The 23,195-nt window shown below is 38.6% G+C and overlaps 1 protein-coding gene across 4 annotated transcripts in view; it reads left to right on the forward strand.

Annotated features, from left to right (window-relative positions):
• ATP9B (ATPase phospholipid transporting 9B (putative)) overlaps window positions 1-23,195 on the forward strand; it is a 343,595-nt gene that overhangs the window by 243,812 nt on the left and 76,588 nt on the right. For all 4 annotated transcript variants that reach the window (XM_059724300.1, XM_006258252.4, XM_059724301.1 and 1 more), the window contains one exon: window positions 11,043-11,203. In XM_059724300.1, the coding sequence (XP_059580283.1) occupies window positions 11,043-11,203 (161 nt within the window). The remainder of the gene's footprint in view (window positions 1-11,042; window positions 11,204-23,195) is intronic.

The following is a 23,195-nucleotide window of genomic DNA, read 5'->3' on the forward strand; positions in this document are numbered from 1 at the left end:
CACATTTAAATCTGTCTGAGGGGGTTTATCAAGGGCAAAGTTCTGAAGTCATTTCTTTAGATTGTTCATGTTATGCTATTTTAAAAATGTCAGTCTTTCCATGAAAAGCAGTTGCAACTTTAACGTCAGGTTTTGTTTTGTATTTCTATGTATGGCATAATCATTGATGGATGTTTGGAATTCTTTCCTAATAATGATAACAAGAACCTAGATGTTCTCCTCAGTTCCTTTTTATTTTAACTTTTATTAAGTTTTCATCTGTGGAATTAAATGTTTGAATGTAAATTATAGTTTAATGTTTCTAGGGCTAAAGGAAACTTTCAAATATGCTGTTTTCTTGTAAATACCTGAAAGTGAAAAAGGTGCATCAAAGATTACAATTTGGGGAAAAAGCAACTAAAACCTAACATAGATCTTTTTAGGGGAGGTAACCCAGCTTATTTTAGAATCATGGAAAAGGAGTTATTAAAACAAGAGCATATCAAAACCTGATTTGTACTGCATTTTCTTACTGTAGAGGGAATGGAATTGTGGAAGTGTTTTAAAAGATCTGTTTGGTTAAGGTACTTGAATACTTTAAGAGTAAATTTAAGGAAACCTGAACTATTTTTCAGCAGCTTCTCTCTTGCAGTTTACTTTGTTTTAAGCAGTTTAGTCTTTCAGAAGAACAAAATCTAAAAGAAATCTTGGGCGATTTGCTTTTAAAAATAAGCAGACAAGTCATTTGCACTGATCAGTAATATGTTCATCACTGCTGCAGAGAATGGTGGAGGAAAGAATAATCATAAAGCATACTTGTATAATTTTCCCAAATGGAAAAAGAGTAATTTTAGGCCATGAACAGGTAGCATCTTTATAATACTAAATACTAGGGGTTTGCGAAATGGGCTGTATTCAGTTCAGATTCGACCCAAATCAGGGGGGCAGTGATTTAATTCATCGATTTGGATCACTGTCCCAATTCAGTTTGGCTGAATCTGAATCTGAAGATTTGATGCCTATTTGGAGAATCAGTGATTTGGACATAGACACAGCTTTAAATGTTTTTTCTACGTACCTCTAGGTACCACGAATGGCTCTTGAATGCTACGATGGTGGGGTGGATGGAGCATCCCACAGGAGTACAGGGGGGCCCCCTGCATGCTTGGTGGCAGACTCGGAAGTGGACCGGAAGTATGTCCGGTCCACTTCTGGGTCCGTGGCTGAGTGCGCAGGGGACTCAGAAGTGCCTCCCCCTCCAGCTCAGCGATCGGCCACGGGGGGGGACCCTGGGTGCCCCTCCAGACCCAGGAGGCACCAGTCACTGAGCCAGGGGGCAGAGGGGGTCCCCTGCACGCTCGGCAGTGGACTCAGAAGTGGACCAGAAATGCTTCTGATCCACTTCCAAGTCCTTTGCCAAGCATGCGGGGTACCCCCTCACACTTCCATGCGTCACTCCATGCCCCAACATCTCAGCATTCACGAGCCACCTAGTACCTTGAGGTATGTAGAAAAAACATTTCAAACTGTGTCTATGTCTGAATCATCAAATCTCTTTGAATTGATTCAGAGGGTTCTGATTCGATTCAGGGAAGTGAAAGGGTCTCCTGATTCGATTCGGAGATTCGGCTACCAGATCGGGCCGAATCTCTAACAAATCAAGTCAGTGACCAAAGCTTCACGCAACCCTCCTAAACACACCTTTTTAGTGCTGCAGAAAGCAAGTGTACAGCTATTCAAACATTTTGTAGGAGGACAAACATGGTGAAACTGCCACAGAAGGTTATCTCTTTTCAATAGGAAATTCTCAACAGCGAGACATTTTCTAGAGTTACATGTACCACGAACAACTGTACAGGTGTTATTATAGGACATAGTTCAGTCTTCCAGATTCCTAGACAGTTTTTCTATTGGTTCCGCCCCCACCTCTAAGCTTCAGAGTGTCTGTCTGTGACTGACACCCAATTTTATTCCACCAAGGAGATGCACCCAATCACATGTTTCCACACCAGCTTGCTGCTCAGCCCTGCCTTTGTTCATGCGCAAAATATAAACCTTTCCTAGTCCTCATGAAAATGGATTTCAAGCCTTTTCCAATGTACTGCCCAATTTGAGTTGACTCTGGTGAGCATTTTACTAATTATCTGAACTGAATCACACTGGCAACATCACATGAATCTAGTCTTGCTCTATCATCAGGGAAACACAGCATGAACCCACCTCACAAAATTCTCATTGTGCAGTATAAATATCTATTCCTGTCCCATCAGCATCTCTGGACTTAGTTGGAAGCCCAGTAAGGGCACTGAGGAAGAGGGGTTGGGTTTGCATGCAGCTACTCAGAGGTCAGCTGAGCACAGTTCAGAGCTGCTGTAATTGGAAACAGCCATGGCTGGGGTGAAGGGGGCAGTCAGCACTACTCTTGAAGCAGAGGTAGCAGAGCTGTGTAGGGCATTTGCTCTACCAGGGCTCTACCAGGTATATATGTTCTTTGTATGGCACCATGCAGTATGTCAAGGCCTGCAGCCAGGTGTGTTGCCAAAGGGGCTGCCAGACCAAGGGGTTGTGGCATGTCTGTCACATGTCCTTCTTGAAGCCTCTGCAAGATCAGCAGCACACTCCTCCTACTCCCAGCCTCTCCTGAGTTGGTGAGGCAGAGCGACCACACTTCCTAGATAGCTAGGGGAACATTCCATGCTGCCTCTTCCCTGGTGGAATTTCACACACCCAACTGGCTGGTGATGAGCTAAAGACTGCTGGGAGATGTGTGCTTCCAGATGGTGATGGCAATGTGCTTCTCTTCTCACTTGAGGGTAAGGTCCAGCTCAGTGGATATCTCAGTGAAGGTGGCCAGGCAAATCCTGCAGGTCTGCTGCCACTGGTCATTGTGAACCTCTGGAGATGAGGACTGTTGCAAAGCACACTGGTATCCGTAGACACCAACCTCCTGACTCTGGACAGTTGAGCATTTGAACAGCTTCATGCGCATGTCATGACACATTTTCATGTCACTGCAAATTTCCCTGAAATTCTTAGCACTTCAAATCGGTATCTGTCCATACCCTTAATAAGAAAGGTGCCTGCATACTGGAGATGCAAGCTTCCCTAAGGGCCAACCTTCCAAGGTGACCAGAATGGAAGCTGCTTCTCTACAAATAAGAGTACAGCTGTGATAGCTAAGCTTATTTCCTATGCACTTGAACACATGGGCAGAATGAGAGTTTTTGTACTGTGAATCTCCATAGCTTCACAACAGTAGGACTCTAAATTGTACACCACTGGTAATCAACCTTTTTGCCCCATAGGCCGGATGAGCAGTGCCTGGCTCATCTGCAAGCCAGACCCAGCAGGTGGGCCAGATCCAACTGCATGGGGGGGGCTGGAGCAGCCCAGCCTCAGTCCAGTTGTGCAGAGCGAGGGAGCATGGCCCATCCCCTGTCTGGCCCTGCTGGCTAAGGAGGCATGGCCTGGCCTCCATCTGGCCACATGGGGGGCAAACAGCATGGTCTGGCTATGATCTGGCAGTGTGGGAGAGGGGGCGTGGCCCAACCAACCTGTCTGTGTGGGGCTTGGGAATTTGGTGGGGGGAAGTAAGGGGGTGACTGTATTAATTGCCACTGCTCTCCCACTGCCAAATTTCCCAACCCATGAGGACCCTTGTGGGCCAGATTTGGGCCATAGGCTTCAGGTTGAGCACCACTGTAATAAATGCATAATAATAAAAGTCTCTTCTGCTCTTCCTATACACCTTACAAGCCCTTTGCATGGAAACATTGCATAAAATTTTCAAAATTAACCCAATTTAAACTACTTTATTTTTAACTGAATTTCCACAAATATAAAAAAAAATCCCTGAAGAAAACTCCAAAGGCAAAAAAATAGTATTGATATGTGAAAATGTCTTTGTTTATTTTAATAAATTTACCACTGGTCCACAAAATAGGGGGACACAATCTTTCAAACATAAGTTATACCAATTTAATTTATAGTTTCTAATTACGGGAGTTGTCCTGCCAAAGAGAATTATGAATAAGACCCAAATGGGAATTTCAGCCACTTGCCCACTTTGTGTGAGGTGGGGAAGGAGCTAACATTATTAAAAAATTGTATGACTTGAATGCTTATCCAAGTGTCCATTTCATTTCAAACACAGTATACATATGCTGAACCTTGTGGGAGGGTTGTCATCAGGTTTCTGAAGTATACCCCCCAACATACGTAATCCTGTTTTGGCAGTGAAGGATAAGCACTCATCTCCAGTGAATGTGCTTTAATGTATTTAGTGTGCAGTTACTGTGTGTTCATTGATCTAACTGTTAAGAGAGCAACTAAATTAGAATTTGTGTGCGATGAACCTCGAAAATTTTTGGATAATTAAATAATGTAAAAACCAAGCTCAAAAAATAAATTATTGGCATCAATTAAAATGTCTGTATATTTGCAAAATTACCAAAGGCAAGGGGAGCATGTGACAACTGAAAACTTGGACCAAAAACTTTTCAAATGTTGCTTCTGAAATTAGGTATCTTAAATCTGTATTTAGCAATCCAAAAAGTGTCCAGATTTTCAGAGGCTCTGAGTAGTATCAATTTTCATTTTGCTTTAATGATTATCTGACCATTTTTATTTAAGTGCCTAACTTTTAGCACATAAGTTTGAAAAGTGGAGTTTTTTCAGTGTTCCGTCCTGTGATTTGATTCTCTGAATGCTTTTAGATTTTGGAGTTTCTGATGTCACTAGATAGCACAGGTTATTGAAGTAATTATTGTAAATTGATGAAGGTCCTGTGAAAATGACTGATAATTGATAGTATCTAATAGAGGAAGGCATGATATTAACAAAGCAAACCTTCTCTGTAGACAAGCTAGTTTTAGAAGCCATTAATCTTTTCAGTAATATGCCCTGTATATGTTTTTATCAGGTATTACTTTGTGTGATAGCTACTTAAAGTAGTTAAAAGAATGTAGAGTATCAGTGAACTGCACATGTGTACTGAAACTTTGTGATATTTATTAGTTTAGGTCTGTATGTAGGAATCTATTTTGTGATAAGTTGAAAATAACTTCTTAAAGAAGAAAATATAAATATGGAAATGGAATATGCATTAGAGTTATATTACAAATTGCATTAACCTAGAGTTCTTCTGACTAGCTTAATATAAACCAAGTGTTTAAAAAAGAATAAATAATGAGAGGAAAATGGTGCCATTTGCATAGCAGTATTTGCTACATGTTACTCTAAGAGTATAAGTGACCCAGTTAAAAATGGCATTGTTTACTTGTACTGTATTACCAAATGAGGGCTTTCTTGGGGAAAAGATATATAGCACCGATCTTGAGTACCCTCTGCTGACCAAACTATGATATGGCATCCCTTTAGGAAATTGCTGCTTATCTTTAAAACTTGAAGCAGGCATAATATGGCGAGATACTGAAATAGATTAAGGAAGCATGTAACTAATCATGCAAGCAAACTTATTAACCAGCAGAATCCATACTGTAAAAGTGATACTGCAGATTCAGGATTACTGGGGTAAAGAGGATATATGGGGGAGGGGAAAAGGGTGGAGTATTTATTTTTTATTTTTTAAGTTGTTTAGTATACTAGAAATTAATGTGAATGAAAATAAAAATAAAATTCATCATCTGTTTTATGCTAAACACAAGTCACATTGCTTCTAGATAAATTCACTTTGTTTTGTTTTCACCTTTAAAAACTACAGTTTTATTGTACATACAGGTAAAAATAATGTATGTTCTGATAAAGGATATCATCTTTGAAAGCCAAATCTTTTTTTTTTTTTAAATCACTTAATCTTTTTAAACATGGGCACCTTTGGGTACCTTGACTCTGAAATCCAGGTAGATAAATTTTGGGTTTTAGAGGTAACGGACACCCACAACTCCTGTTACCTTCATTCATCAGAGGTAGTGAACGTCAGCACTTTTGCAAATCAGGCCACTCTCAGATAGGTGCATGGGTGCTTAACTTTATGCGCCCCAGGTCAAAAATATTTGACATGGGACTGTGCCAGCAATAGAAAGTGAACATAAGGTTTATTTACCAAAGGTGGAGAGGGGAGGTAATGCATATATTTATATTTTACATTCTGGTGTGCTATTATACATATTACAAAAAGGAAATAAGTTATTAAAGAGGTAAGTTTAATTCAAGTGTAAATACCATACTGGTTACAAATGATTCATTAACATAATAGAAATAACCAGAAAATGACAGTATTTACTGAGAAGCCTAATTCTTAATGTACTGAAACTTCTTTGCAGAAGATGTATAGAGAGTAGTACCATTAATTTCTGTACTTAAAGCCATAGAAAATTAATTGTGTGAAATATTTCTGTAAAAACTAGTTACGTTCTCTAGACACAAGCTTCAAATTATGCATGTAAAAATGTATGCTTATTGTTTGTTGCAAGGGAAATGCATTTTAAGTAAAATACGTATTCATATATAAGCACTATGACAGGTCAAACATGTAAAGGTTTTTAGCTTAGTATTCACCTCCAAATCAATATAGTATAGGTATTTAATTCAGATTTCAAGGCATATGATTTGCTATTCAAAGCAATAAAAGAATTCAGCATGTCTCTGTTGGCACTTTGAAATTATATTGTGTGAAAATCAACATAAAATGTGCATTCATTTTTGCAGAGAATCAATGTTAAAGGCAATGAAAGATCAAGATTGGTATTTTCTAGATTTTATATTAATTCTAAAGGGTAAATATACTTAGCTTGCAAAATGTCTAAATAATCCTGAAAGTATAAGGCTTGTAATAGCTTTTTAACACTTCAGGAACTGTTTTTTATAGTTAGTCATTACTTCCCTTAGGATTGAATGATTGTGCAATGTGAAAATGTGATGAAGTGTAGAAAACTTTTTTTCTGTACATGTTTTGTTTTTAGGTATTGCCATGTTCTTTTGTGTACGTTAGTGGTTGTTTTATTAAAAAGTCAAGAAACATGTTGGTACAGAGCATGATAGAGTTTGCATTAATTTGCATATTTCCTTGTATTAAGCTTGCACGTAGGATGAGTTGAGAGAAAATTCATAAATTTCAAATCTACTGTGCTTGAATAGGTTTGAGTCCTAACATTATATTTGGAATTTGTTTAATCTATTATCCAAAGTGGGCACTTGTTTAATAAAGAAATACACTATGTGACAGTTGGCAGGTTAAATTATAGGAGTTTTTTTAATGATTGAAATAGCAAAAGGACAGACTTAGAGACTTTGAAATTTTCGTATCCAGATTTAGTATAAAATATTAAAATAGAAAATGTGATTGCAGCATTATGGTTTTTCAGTTTATTTAGAGAATCTTTAAAACAAAATTAAAAATTATTTTATTCAAAAGATTACTGGTGTAATAAACCAGAGAGCTTTATATTTGTGCTGCTGATATGTTTAGTAGTCTATATGCAGCTAACATTTTTTGTGAAAGAATTGCCATATATCAGCCATTTTTCTAAGTGACAGTATATGTTTATACAAAAACTATGTCTAAGCAAGAGCACAATTTAGAGTCTGAAATTATTAAATTTTATTTATCTACATTTTATGGTATTTCTGCTACTTTAAAATAGAGCTATAATTACTTTAAGAGCGTAAAGAAAAGTAATCACATTATTTCTTAAATGATACTTAAAGTTCAGTTCAGAGTGTGTTTTAGTATTCAAGGCATTTTCAACTATTGCAATGTAAATGAAGGGCAAAATCTGTCTCTGATATACATGCCATGAAACCTCATTGCAGTCAATATGGTGTTAGTCAGTGCAGAACCTGAATGATTACTGCAATATAATTACTTTAAAAAGTCTTACATAAGAAAATACATCAAAATCAGGATACCTTATAAAAAAAGTTACAGGTGAGAAACTGCACAAGCTCCTCTTCCATTGTTAGATCCATTGCAGTTTTAGACTAAATTGTAATTGAGTTGACTTAAGGAATATGTTGAGAAATATTTGTACCAGTGGCAATCTTCATGAAATGTCACATTTTACATTAAAACATTAGGAGGGTTTTTCCAGTAGTTGTAGTAATCTGTTTGGTTTATAACATTGGAAGAGCTATTATATTAGTAGCAGAATAACTGCAAAGCATGATGTCCTCACAGAAGTAAACCATAGATGGCTGTTCGTCATAATAATTTTATTGTTTTGATGTTTTTCATTATTTGTTAAAGGGTAAAGTTTTTGTCACTTTTTACCTTTGTTAATTAAAATAAATTGATTTCATTAATGTAAATAGTGTGACTTACACCTTGTTACTTTCTGATGTACCAGTACAGTGCTACATGGTGAATACTTGGGCCCTTTACTCATTCATTGATTCAAACATAATAAATAAATAAATAATATAAAAACTAGACTGATGGATTTTTTTTGTTTAAGCAGGAGAATGCCATACTTACCCTTTATTGTTGGTATAAACCATTATTTTACTGAGAACCATTAGCTATTTAAAACTTGGTACATAAATTAAAGAGGAGCTAAATGGATTTGTGATTGTTGCCATTAGTAGCATTTTAGATTATACAGGCAATTATTGTGTTCATTATCCTAGAGCAGCCCCTTTGCAAAACTATTGTGGTTGTCATAGACATTATGTACAAATTTTCCCTTGGAGATTAAAATTTCCAGTGGCGTATTTAATTTTGTTATCACAGTTGTTTCAAATAGAACAAATATTATGACAAGTAGAAGAAAATTTGTTTTACAAATATGGGAAATAGCAATAAATATTGAAAATTACTTGGTATACTTAATTTATCTATTTCTTATGTAGTCATAATTACTTATTCTCATTATAAATATTTTAGGGTAGAACAGGTTATTGTGACTAGGAAATGATTCATTTATTAAAAGATTGCACACTACAATTTTGTTTTTTATAAAAGCACAGGATCTGGTGTGTACACTGAAATATGAACTTGCCTATTTCACCAACACTGAAGCATAGTTAATGGAAAATTGGTTAGCTGTCAATATGAAATGTTTAGCTACCTAGATAAAATCGTTCGTGATTCATGCTTTGATTGCAGAAAATACTGTACGTGTAAAAGTATAGTATAAAGCTACATACCTTGTATTTTTAAGTATACCTAATTCAGAAAAGAGTTTTGGAGGTACGTGCGCCCTACCAAAAAAGGAGGATGTCACAGTTGACTTCACTTAGTATAGTAATATGATGTGAAGACTAGACAGGGATAAAGTTATCTTGCAAGACGACAAATCACTTTCCCAAAAGAAGACATTTGGCACGTACTTGGAAAAAATATTTTACCAGAGATTTTCCCCCCTCTCTTTTTAAAAAAAATTGTTCCAACAGCTTTTTGTTGGATTCTAAACTCTTATATTCACATCTGTCGTCATCAATTAGCAAGGTATTACTGCTTTGTATTAGCTACATATCAATGTGCAGTGGCCTACATTTAATGTTTCCAGCCTAAAAGTGGCATTTTTTTTTCAAAAGAAACTTTGTATTCATTTCTGTTAGTTTTTGTCTCTGCCTTTACAGTCTTTCACTGCTATGATTCAGGAAAAAAGTGTGAGGTAGTGGTTATGCATATTGCAAGACAGTGATTCTTTATTTTATTACAAAAAAAGACCAACTCTAGAAGGCCAGATTAAATCATTCCTTTCACTTTTTAATGGGATTTGGATGAATAGAGTAAAATATGCACTTTGCATTCATTGATAGCATCTTTAGGTTGAGGTAATTGAGTCTTTTTTCCCTGACTGAATGAATAATGACTTCATCTGATCCTCAGCGAGGCCTGAAACTTAGACTGCCTTTGTCAACGCAAAAAGATCTGGGCTTTGAAACATGCTCTACTTCCCTGGCTTAATTTTTCTTCATTTTAATCCAAAAACCTATTTTTCTCAATAATTCAAGCATAAACTATGTAGTAGTTGAAGCAGCGGAAATTGCAAGATATTTGTCCTCGTTGTGCTGCTTTTTAAATGCAGCTGATAAATCAGCCGCTGTGGTCTTCAGCTGCCTAGTTCTCAAGGGAAGGGACAGCCTGTGCACAAGCAAGAATGCTGGAATTTTTCAGAACTACTTAAATATAGTTCCTTTACAGATTGTTTGTTATCTAGGGAAGTGTTATGTTTTACTGGTTTTGCTGGCAAGGTCTATAGATAAAAGAGCCTCTGTAAAGGAGCCTAGGGAAGTCTTGCTGACATGATTTTCCCACATATTTTCATGACTATAAGATCATCCATAAAAGTGGGTCTCAAATACTTATAATACAATATACATTATTGGAAAAGTGGAAGTCTTAGTTGTACAGTATTCAAAATATCTCTTATTTAGAAGCATACTAACTGCCCAGCTAACACATTTTTATGATAGCACTTATAAGAATTACTTGAATATGTTTTTATTTTACTTGTAGAAAACCTGGTTTCTATTTTGCTGTCTTAAATTAAAAATAAATATTACATTTGAAATGGATTTTTTTCTATTTTTGTCATTATTTATTAAAAGTGGTTTTTTTTTTTTTAAATACTGCAGATTTCCAAATGGTATTTCTTTAAAACAGCACTGAATGGTAACAAATTCAGATGGGTTAGACATACAACTAAATATATTATTGGATTTGATTTTCAAGTGTAACAAGTTTTGTGATATAATGCCAACAAATTAACAGTTCACCATGCTACAAGGATAACACAAAGATTCGGTAATTTTTCTCAGAGTGAGGGGTGGAAAAATATATACATAATAGGAGAAAATTGGGGGGTAGGCCCAAGAAGGATATATTCTCTATAATAAAGGTCACCAAAAGATATTTGTGGTACAGTTCATAGCATGTGTTGGAAATATAATTGGCCTTTAAATAAACAATTTCTATCACATATAAGTGTAATCAGAGTTGTTTATTAGAATGTGTTGTTAGAATTGAGCTGAGCATAAGAAAAATTAAAATTCTAATAATTATTATTGGTCTTTTATTTCCTATTTTTTGTATTGCATAAGTGTGAGTATATGAACAATTTATGGCTAACCTGGATTTACTGAATTGCTTTCCTTAGGTTGGCTTGCTGGACCTTGAACTGAATCAACTGACCAAAGCCCTGTTTTTGGCTCTCGTTGCACTGTCAATTGTTATGGTAACCTTGCAAGGATTTGTGGGACCATGGTACCGCAACCTTTTTCGGTTCCTCCTCCTGTTTTCCTACATTATCCCCATCAGGTATGTATAAGAACAGAAGAAAAACGCAGATGTCTAATTTCACTGAATACGGCTTTCTTGAAATTTATACTTGGTTCTCATTGTGAAGGAAATTGATCTTATCAGGAAGCTGAAGAAGAAGGTGCCAACAAATCTGCTGATTCTTGAAGGATCACTCTACAGAAAACAATACTGTTGTATTTTTTGTATAATGTTCATCTGCTGGAGTAATCAGGATATCTAATCCTTTTACTAGCATACATTTATTAATAAGGGTACAATCTGAGTATATTTGAGAAAACAATTTTAGAAAACGTGTATTTAAACAAACTATTTGATACATACTGGCATTTGTAACTTCTAATGCCTTTTTAATTATTTAAAATGTTCTTGTCTCACTGACTAAAATACTGTATAAAAAGATTTTTCCACTACTCTAATATATTTAATTTAAGCTTAATGACTGTATAATATAATGGTTCTTTTGCAACTAAAGGGCTTTTTAACAGGTGTTAGATACTGTGACCAAGTAGAAACTTGCCCTGAATTAATTAGTTCATTAAACATGAGTACAGTATATTCAAATTGCAGATAAACTAGAACACTATGGTCTCCTACAGAAATGTAAGTTGTAACAAGAAGCCTTACACAGGTAAGAATATCTTCCACTTCGATAGAGCTTGCTTTTGCAAAAATGAGGAAACTCCCTCTACAGGTCAAGACAAAGATAGCTGCTAACTTTTAGATTATAGTAATGTCCAAAACACAGAAATAAGTTCCTGAAGTTGTGGGCTCTCCTTACTGAAAACTAGGTAAATCTACATTTCGTCCATTTAAAATTTTCAAGGGGAAAAATGTGCATTTGTCTCGCTTACAAATGTTACTTGTTTGATAATCAGTAAATATATCAACTGAAGAAATCTCAGACTTTTTTAAAGTACTTAAATAGCTTTGTAAGATGTCTGGAATGGAAAATGGAAAAGAATACAATTAATAAGGGATTTTGTATTTTCAGACTTTTGGAGGCTAGTGTAAGTGTAACTAATAAAAAATTGGTCTTTTTTTAAAAAGGAATGTATGTATTCTTGATGATGTGCTTTAAGAAGTCAAAGCACTTTAAGAGAAATATTTAAGAGTGTATATCTGTATGTATGCACCTGCTTACCAATAAATAATCTCTTGGGGAAAATCTTTAAACCCAGGATCCTTATGCCCATTGCAGAAGGTCAGCACTGCTCTTGTTAGATTTATATGATACCTAAGGATGGAACTGAATTTTCAAGAAAGGGGCCTCTATTTTTTTGTTTTCTGTCTATAGAGGTATAAGGCTGATCTTCCTCAAAGGTAGCATTATAGATGCAGAGAAAGATGTGGCTTTAAGCCAAACTGTGTGTGTGTGTGTGTGTGTGTGTGTGTGTGTGTGTGTGTGTGTGTGTGTGTGTGTGTGTGTGTGTGTGTGTGTGTGTGTAAAACTTCATCAGTGAGCAGGGACATACCACATTTGCAATTTCACAGATTCCATAAAATTTGACATTACCCATGAAATTCAGGCAATGTCTGTGAAATCCATGGGGGGGAAAAAAATTATGGAACAGAAAATACTGGCTCTTCAGAGGGACCCAGCAGGTCCTCAGTGCACTGTAGCAGCCCAGCAATAGGAGGGGAGGGTGCTGCCTGCTCAAAGGACTGTAGACAGTATGATTGAGGAAAAAAGTGTGAGGTATTGGTTATGCATATTGCAAGACAGTGATTATTTATTTTATTACAACAAAAGACCAACTCTAGATGACCCCTCGCCACTGACTGGCTGCAAGGGCTGCCTGTTCTGTGGCTCTGTCCCTTTCCATCCATTGGCAGTGAGGGGTAGGGCTGCATGGCAAAGAGGAGGGCCACATGACAGGCATCACCTGCCAGTAAGGGGACAGGCCACTGGGACCTCTTCTGTAATCAGGCATGGTGGGCTGCTACACTCCGCCTGTAAAATGGCTGCCCAGGCCCATGTTCTCCCCACAAAATCTGGAGGCAGCCCCAACAAATTAGGTAGTTCCCTATCAATAAGTATATCAAATTGGTTTATGCTCTGTTGCAAACAGATTTTGTGTTATGGATTTGTTGGCACCTTTTAAACTGTTGCTTCTGTCAGAACTCCCTATAGTCCCTTGTATGGTGTTCCTCTTTGACATGTATTAATTTTATGTTACTTAATATTCCAGAGTTAGCAAATCTATCTGTAGAGGTAAAAAAAATGTTTATTTTTCATAAGCAGTGGTGTGGGTTTATGTTACTGTGACACTCTCCAACCCCAGATGTGGCCAGGAGCACCTTTAAGACACTCCTGGGATGTTCTCACATCTTCAGGGGTGCCCTTCTGCCCCAAACCCCTCTCTGACATCTGCTGTGACCAATGAGAGCAGATTGAGATGCTCCAAAAGTCAGTTCCCTGACCAATGACACATCACCTTTACCTGCTTCTCCTGGGCCTTGCCAGCTCTTAGCAGAGGAGATTTTGCCAGCTAGAAGAATTGCACCTTTGTCCAGTCATGTGCTCAGAAAAGATAGACTCTCCTTCTAGAGAAGAGGCTTGCCTGTATGGTCAAATACTCTGAAATTGCACTTACCCTGACAATAAGTAAGTTATAAAAGATAACAAAAAGATTTATTGTAAAAAAACAAAAGACATAAGAAATCAGTTACCATACTTTGGGATATAAACAGAGATATAAGAACAAACAAGCAAAAGGAAAGGACAGAACAATAAATTGTTCTTACGCTAAGTCTTACATTCAAGAATGTAGTTTCTACTCAGCCCACTAGCTGAGGGGCTCCAGTGTTTCCCTAAGCCATGGGGAAAAAAAATTAAAGATCCCGACTTGCTCTCATGATAGAGCTTAAGTAGGGTTTCTTATCTGGCCATTTACATATATCGCCTGCAAGACCACCTATATTAACTGCTCCTTGAGCAACAGGATAGCAGGACTCATTTCACTATTTTCTGTGTATTGGTTTTGCCCATGTTTTGAATAAAATGTTTTAATTAGTTTTAACTACTTTCTGCTTGTATAATAGAAATTAGTTTTATCAAGTATTGGAAGTTAATATCAAAAGAAATGATATTAGGATATATTGGATCCACAATGTGACATTTTGGTATCTAAAAGAAGAGTGAATAGGTATCTAGCAGAAAATATACTTTCTTCAAGAGCCAGTCTATTTCTAGACTGACTTCTGTTTAAATTGAGTCAGCCTTGTACAAGGTCACTACCTACTCTATCAACGAAATAAACAACTTGGATCATACTGTTGTTCAAATGTCACTACACTTCTCTACCTCCCCTCAGGATGTTAGGCATAGAGGGTAAAGATTGACCTATTCTCAAGATTGTACGTGAACTGTAAACCACCTGGGATAGGAATTGCCAGAATAATGATAATGAAACACCAGGAGTTGTCTCTTCTCACTGTTGGATGCTTCTAAAACAGTTATGAGGGGGAAAATAATTGAGCTCTTCTCCACAGGTAAAGGAAATCAGTTACAGGGAAAAAAATTGGCTGTTTCAGGCAGAGTCTATCCATACTAGAAACTGCATTTGTTAATGTTCATGGAGACTTGAGCCAAACTTTAAATTTGGGGAGCAGGAGAGAGATTGGAAAAAGTATTTCATCATCCCAAACACTAAAGATGTTGCCCTAACTAGAGTAGGAAACAGGTCCTTCACAAACTGATTGAATGTTGAATGAGTTTTCCAGAGCCCTGTATTGACCCCTAAATTGATTTAATGAGCTGACATTAAAAATGCTATTTATTCCTCTGGAGTCATTGAACATTGAAGCACATGTGCTAAATAGAGACTTTAGTTGATATGCATTTTCTATCACCTTCTATAAGATAGTGTCTGCACCTGTGCTCAAGTGTCTGTTGTCCTCACATGAGGCCATTATTACACAAGTACATGGGAAAAAATCATCCTATGAGTGTGCCTCCAGCATGGCTGTATTGTTGTTGAGATCATAGTTGAAGTTCCAGTCTCACGTGCCATATAATGGGCCAGTGATGTTCATTTGGGTATTTTAGTAATTAGGACCCTTCCATTCAATAATCTGTTTTTTGGATCTTTTTTTTTTCATGCTGCTGCAAGGCAGTTGGCAAGAACAGTGATTGTCTTTAACAATAGTGGTCTATGTATCATCTAAAAGGGGGAAGATGCCAAAGTAAGGTTTTAGTGCTGTCTTTTATGAGAAGCTCTCTTTATGCTTATAAACAGACTAGATACTGTCCACTAGGTTTTTGAAATTATGATTAAGTTCATAGAGAGTTTTGTGACAGGAATTTTGAATGTACTTGGATGCCTCAAATCTCACTGATCCTTGTGAAATCTGAGTTTGGACCTCAGTGTGGCACTAGTAGCCTTTTTCCCCCTTGATCCAAGGCTCTTGATGTCCTCAATCCCAAGGTGATTTTGACTTGCATGTACCCTGTAAGTGGAAGTAGATAAATCTATGCTTGACAAACTGACTATCTTTTGCTGTTGGCTTTAGTCTGTTGGTTTTAGTTTAGTCTTACAAACAGTGCTGTAGTAGTATTCCATATGGTTTCATCATGTCTGATTTCTGTCAGGTAATTGTGAAGTAGTGATGATTGGAAAGACTGGACACACACCTTGCTGGGGTTATTTGACCCCAGCAGTCTTTCCTGTGCAGAGCAGGAAGGCTGGACCCAATGATCTCATAGGTCCAGCCCTAAACTTCTGTGAGTGTGTGAATCATACAGCAGTGTCCAGGAATGTATTTTTCATCTCCATTTGGTCAGAAGATTGTACGTTCCTTTGAGTGTAAACCATATTTCATAATTCATGCTTTGCATTATTTTCAGATTTAGACTACTATGTAGGGCTGTGCCTTAAAACCTGAAAACAAGAATTTGGTGCAGGGTGAAGTAATTTGCTTATACTTTGGTGCTTGATGATCCATGTTTCCAGGTAGAATTTGCAATGTTGGTTTTGACCTCTACAATCCTGCATGTCACGGGGCCTCCTGGAAAATGCTCACTCTCTGACTCTTTCTCACACTGTGGCACAAAAAACTCAAAAGGCTCCAAAAACTCATGGTCTTCTGGAATGGGCATCTCTAACTCCAGTGGACTATCCTGTACCCGCCCACCAGCAAGATGGGTCAAGGAAAGATGGGGAACTCAAGGGCTCTGGTTGCCCTTAAGCAGAAAACAATCCACTCTTGGTGTCTAGCAGGAAAACCACCAGTCATCTGCTGCTTCCTTAGAGAATGCATTCAGGGAAGGTTACTCCCTTGAAAAAATTATTAGGTTTCTTGATGAAGAAAGAGATTCTAGAAAGTTGAGCCAAGCACCTGAATGGTTCCCCAAGTATAAAGGAAATGGTTCCTAACCTCAGCTCATAGTACAAAAAAGAAGCTGTGAGTTACGGAAGCAACAAAATAGCATGCTTTTAGACCTAAAAAGTTAACACAACACTTTGATGGGACAATCAAAAAGAAAATGAAGATGACAGCTCAAAAGAGGAACTTGTTAGTAGAGAACAAACCCCTTGACTGCCAAAGAGCAACTTTCTGGGCTACTTTCTGACTCATAGCTTTCTTTCCTCTCTTTCTTTGCTGTCAACATCTCAAACCTCTCACAGTGCTGACCTTTACCCTTGGTTCACTCAACATCAATGGCTGCACGAACCCCAGAAGGCAGCTTTCTTTGTGTTCCTGAACCAAAAATGGTTAGACTTCACTTTGTTACAAGAGATGCACACAAAAGGAACCAACACAGCAGACTGGCACGCTGCCTGAAGGAGAAGAATCTTCCTAAACCATGGCACAATTTCCATTATGAGTATTGCCATCCTCTTCTCACCAAAACCAAGAATGGCTACAGTGGTCACCCAGGAAATAATTCCTGCTCACCTATTAAATGTCTGAGCCACTTTGGAGCACATCATCCTAATTAATAACTATGCACCCAACAAAAGGGTGGGGCAAGGAAGGGGTGCACTTTTTCAGAATGCTGGATGAACTTTTATAGACTATAGCCAATGACAATGGCCTCCTGAATCGGGGTGGGGCGTGATTCACCCTTGTTTGACAGCTACAGAACTGTACAGGCAGCAAGCCTATTCAACATGTGGCTGAATCTCCATCCTAGCATGAATCAGTAAACATGGGTGAAGGCAACCACCAATAGGTTCTTCCTGCCTTGCCTGAATCAGCTGTATATTACTGAATACCACCTGACTCTGCTGTGCTGCAGCCATATTGTGCCATCAGAACTCTCGGATCACAGTCTGGCCTGGTGTCAGCTGGCTTTTCCTAACTTAATTCACAACTGAGCAGCCTACTAATATCTCGGTGGTTAGCCTCCTGTAAGATGCCCAGTTTTGACACTTCTTCACATACCTGTGGCAGACATGGACAGCCTCAGGAAGTAAGTTTCCTCTCCTGGAAACAGTAGTGGAAAATGGGGAAAGTACCTAAAGGAATACATTGTAGAGTTTGAGACTGCCCTGAGGGATGCTGGTAATGACCGTGGGCTGCATGAGAGCATCAAGCTCCAGAAGAAGCACTTAAGAGAATTGGTAAAGGGTTGAACCCACATTCAGTAACTTACCCAACTTGATTCTTCTCCAACCAAGAGAAAAAGTGTGCAAAACAAAATCACCTGCCACCTTACAACCCTGTTGGATTAGGTGCTCACAGACCCTGGCGAGATCTGAGAGCATGCCTTTAGCTCTTACACAGAGTTGTTTGCAGCTGAGACTGCCTTCCCAGAGGCTATTCAACAGCTGCACATCAGCTCTGCACATCTGAGGCTGACAAGCTGAAACAGGAGCTATCCCTGGCAGAACCGACTGGTGCTATTGAAGACCTCACCACAGGGAAGGCACCAACTCTTGATGGATTACCCATCAGATTCTGCAAGACCTTTTGGCCTCTCCTGGGCTCAGACATCATGCATGTCTTCCAGTAGAGCCTTGAAGATAGGATCTTTCCAGTCAGTTACTGGCAAGCAGTCCTGATGCTGCTGTCCAAGATGGGGGATCCCAGTAATATTAAGAACTGGCAACTAGTGTCACTGCTGTGTACCAGTTACAAAATCCTGACCAAAGTCCTGGCCCAACTGGCTCAAAATTGTCCTGGCTTCTTTCTGTTGTAGGCCCTGAACAGAGTTACTGTGCATCTGGTAGAGCCATCCAAGACAGCCTATTTCAGCTACATGATCTGCTGGCAGCCATAGAACTCTCTGATCGGAACATTGGCCTTGTCTCCCCGAATCAAGAAAAAAACTTTGATCAGGTCAACCAATTGGAACTCTAGAAGCATTTGATTTTGGGCCCGTCTTCACATTAACCAGCTGACTCCTGTACCAGGACATGTCTAGCCTCTTGAAGGTGAATGGAGAGCTATGTGCCCCATTCCCAGCATGCAGGAGCATCCCACAAGGCTGACTTCTCTCAGGAATGCTCTGTGCCCTAACTTGAGCCATTGCCCCACATGCTGTCGCAGCACCTGATGGGCTTGGCCTTCCAACAGGTTGCAGCTCCAAACCACTGCCCCCCCCCCCCCCCCCCGGGTAAGGTGACAGCTTTTGCCAATCATGCGTGACTTTTTGTGACCAGTGAGGATAATGTTGAGTCCCTGATTGAGTGTCAACAGGCCTATAAGTGTAGGTCTACAGCTCATATCATTGGGCCAAGACGGACACATTTCTTTTGGGCACCTGTGCTGATGCTCAGCCCCCAGATTTGCCAGGAGGCCTGTCCTGGTTCTGTGATGATTACAAAGCACTGGGCATTGTCCTAACCCCTGGTCCATAACTTAGCCTTGCAGCAAGGGACACTGAGTCTTGCCTCTTTTACATTTTTCCATCTAAAGCCCAGGTAACAGAGAGAGAGAAGAAATTAATATTTATAAAGCACCTCAGTCTTCCAAGTCTGACATATCAGGACTTTTCATGCCCAGAAGTAAATGCAAAATCTGTTCATGTCCTGGATAATATCCAATATATACCCCAGGTAAACAAAAGCACAGCATCCTGCAGGGGGCATTGTCTCAGAGCTTTGTAGCCCACAGGAGCCTCTCTAGTCATGTGCTGCTGCTACTGCTGTGTCCCATTACCTGCTGCAACTCTGTTGGGTTGCAGATAGGCAGACTATATTTCTTTGGGGTCAGTGCCAAGATTGGGCTTGAGGGGAGCCATCCACAGTAAGACTGGGGGGGGTGGGGAGGTTGGAAGGCCAGCATGCTATGATTTGGGATGCAGTTGGGGGCACCAGGGTGTGGGTACCTCTGGGGTGCAGGCAAAATGGTGTCAAACCATCAAAAAGCTGCAGGTTTTTTAACTGATTTTTACTAACAGCCTAACTTTTTTACTATGGTTCATCTTAAACCCCTGAATTTGAACCCAGCCCTTCTCTGTCCATCAATACATGCCTCTCTAGCCTCTTTCTGATGAGAGATCTTCAGTCAAGCTTCTGATCACTTAAGTTTTTCTTTTTTTTTTTCTTTAGCAGATGGCTGAAATTTTTTACAGGCTTGACAGGCAGGTGTTTTTTAGCTTGTTTTTTAAGGACTGTCTGTAACAAGTCTAACAAATCCTTCTCCTGACATTTGATATTTTCTTCACTTCATCTGGGCCATTAAGTTGCATTCAGTAGACCACTACTATGGGAAATGAGTAGGCAAGATGCTCCAAAGTGCATGATTAATATAATTTATTGCATGGATATGGACAGTTGGCAACCCTGCTCCCCTTCTAGGTTTCTGTTATCCTATGATTTAAAAGGAAAAAAAATGATACTTTTGTAACATGCTGATGTAACAAAAATGACAGCTGTTTGAAGCTGTTCCAAAACATATGATACTAGTAGTAGTATTACTATGGGAACTACATTAATGAGCAGACTATATAGGAGGAGTTCAGAGGTGCATGACAATTGTTTGTGGAACATTTGGCACATTTTTGTTGTAGTATAACACAAATTACAACACCACACACTTTAACTGCAATCTTACCAACTTCACGTTTTTTAACTATTGAAGTGTTGGTCTAATAAAAGAGTTGGTCTAATAAAAGATACTGGATTTACCCAAAGAACCTTGTCCACTTATGTCCTTAGACCAATGCAACTACAACCTACACTCCTTAAATTACTGAAGTAATTCAGAGAAAGCACAACACTAAAACAATACTTTAATAAATATGGTGATGTCCATTCTTGAGCATCCAAGAGTTTGCAACCTAGGGCTTTACTACATAGTTTTCCTTTCTTTTCCTCTGGTGCTTTCTTTTTCCCCACTTCTGCATCCCCCTCCCATGTGTCTTTTTAGACCTCTTTAGTCCTTCTTCAGCCTTCCATCTCTTCAATCTTCCTCCCTTCTCTTATTTTTGTCTCCTTTCTTACCACTCACCTACTTTTATTTGTTCCTTTCACTCCTGTTTTCCCTTAACCTTCCCCATTCAGGTATGTTTTCTGGTTCAGGTATGTATTCTGCCTCCATTTTAATCCCTTCCCTGCTTATTAGGCTGGAGAATGGCTATGGAGTGGCTCGTCTTGTTCTTCTCTTGCTGATTAAGTGGACTTTGTTGCAGACTCTCTTACAAACTTCTTCTGGCTTCTGTCTAGCAGCAGGGGTTAAGGAAAATACTTGTGCTTAGAATGGGTGGGTGGGTGGGTGGGTCTGCCATCAGGCCCAAACCTAGACTTGACACAGATCTGCTGCCAGCATTCCCTGGCATTGTTTGAAGAGGCTAATGTACATTTTCCTACCATGCTTCAGATGCAGTGATCTATCATTCTAGTTTTCCCTTTAACTTTTCCATACCAGGCAATCCCATTTCATATCATAATGTGGCATTCCGTAACGTTTACTATAGCTGGATTTTGTGTCAGGATGCATTGACGAAACTTGTTTTCCTCAGCTAGTGTGGAATGAAAAGTTCCATTCCCATTGTCTTTTACTTTTGCCGAAAGCCTTAACCACTTGCTGAGTTATAAACAAGAAACTATCTTTAGTGCCTTCTATAATCCTAAAAACTCCAGATTTCTTCTGTCCTCTTTTGTAGCATAGCTATGCATTCCAATATTAGTATCTCACTGGAAGTTGTGAAAAACACTAAATTTTAAATTTTATATCAAAATAAAACAGTAAAAAGAATAATGGACTGCTGGTAGTATAATCAGCATTTGTATTTGCTTAAATTAAAAATAGAGATTTCCATTTGTCTGCCCAAGAATCTACACATAGTTTAATGCATTGAACTGCCATAGAAACCAGCTAACTTTGCCATATGATTTATTCTCGGTTCTCATTCCCACCCTTTGAGTTGCTGGAAAAGGAACAGAAGATGCATTAGTACATAGGGTAACTAGGAGTAATGGACATAACAAAAGGAAAGTTATGCCTGAATATAAATGGAAACTTCCTGATAATGAGGTCTACGGGACTGGTGGAAATTCATAACAAGGCTAGGAACAGCATAGAATATGCAGCACACAAACAATCCTATATTTGCAATGGATAGACTATATTGCTTATTACAGCTATTCTATTTCTTAGTTTTGTATTTAATTTTGGTGCCGGAGGTATGATTTTGTGGCTTGGTGCAGACATTCAAAAAGCCCAAGGTGGAATCGGTTTTCTGTAAGCAGTGTAGTTTAAATTGACAGCAAGCAGAACACAAATTAGCCTTTTGGTGGAGGGGAGGAGTGTGCAAATCTTAGACTGGGTTCCATTGTTTTTAAATCAGTCTATGTGCTGAACTTCTGTTATGGGTATAGACTGGTTTTGTGTGACAAATTTCTGTTCTGTTATGGGTATAGACCGGTTTCCAGTCACTTATACTGGTAAAAGCGTAATGTCTATACCTGTCCTGTTACATTAAATTTACTTCATTGTACACAATGACAACAAATACATCATTTTGAGATTCTTAATGAGATCATTAATCCATAGTTTTTACAATTTTAAGATAAAATTAAACGTTTGCCCCAGGATACTGGTACTTTCCTGTTAGGGCAGTCATTTTAGCACAGTGAGCATCACCAAGCACAGTTTTCCTGCTGCCAGAAGATTGTAATCTTATTATGTTCTATAGATTTTTTAGATACTGCCTGTGTGATATAATATCACTTAGTAGTAATGGCAGTCTTTTACCTTTCCCTTGATTATACCTCCTTTGCTACTTAATCTTCAAATCACAAAATTATTGTCCTTACACTTTCTGGTTTAAATTTTCAAAGCAGTCTAGAAGATTGACACATTTTCCTTTAAAATTAATGGAAGCAATATGTCTAAACCCCCTAAACTGCTTTGAAAATGTCAAAATCTGTCTCTCCTGTCCTGTACTCTCCTCTAACATTCATCTCCATTGGTCAGACTTTTCAGCCATGCAGAATCTAAAACCATTTATGAGTGTCATTAATATTCAGGAATTTTCTTTCATTTATCAACCTGCCTGTTCAATTCAGAAAACCTATGATCTCATAGCATTAGCACTACTAAACCTGTTGGGGACAAAGTCTTACTTGTTGGCTGTATTTGCTATGTGGATTGACTACCAGTCCTTCATCACTCATTGCAGATTCTGTCCCTGGAATAAACTCTTTTTTTGCATTTTAGGCATATTGTAGAAAATCTTAAAAAGGAAATATAAGGTGCACCTTGCTATCCTCAGCAGTATCTCATCACTTCCTAAGGTTTTATATGTAGCTGACCATATGGAAGTCCTGAAAATCCAGGACATCATCTGGGAAACCCAGGACACTGGCCCTCTGTCCCCACGCTCTCACAAGTTGGTGGGGGCAGGGCTGAATGCCAGGCAGGCAGCGGTGCCTGCCTGTCCACCTGCAAGGCATTCTGCACTGCTCTGACTCCCGGCCAGACTATGGCCCACACCCTTGCATTTCCAGAATGCTCACTATAATTCCCAACATCCAGCTGGGGCCAGCCTCTGAAATCCAGGACCGTCCTGGTTAAAATGGGACATATGGTCACCCTA

The sequence above is a fragment of the Alligator mississippiensis genome, chromosome 3 (assembly GCF_030867095.1).
Source record: "Alligator mississippiensis isolate rAllMis1 chromosome 3, rAllMis1, whole genome shotgun sequence".
NCBI classification, from domain to species: domain Eukaryota; kingdom Metazoa; phylum Chordata; order Crocodylia; family Alligatoridae; genus Alligator; species Alligator mississippiensis.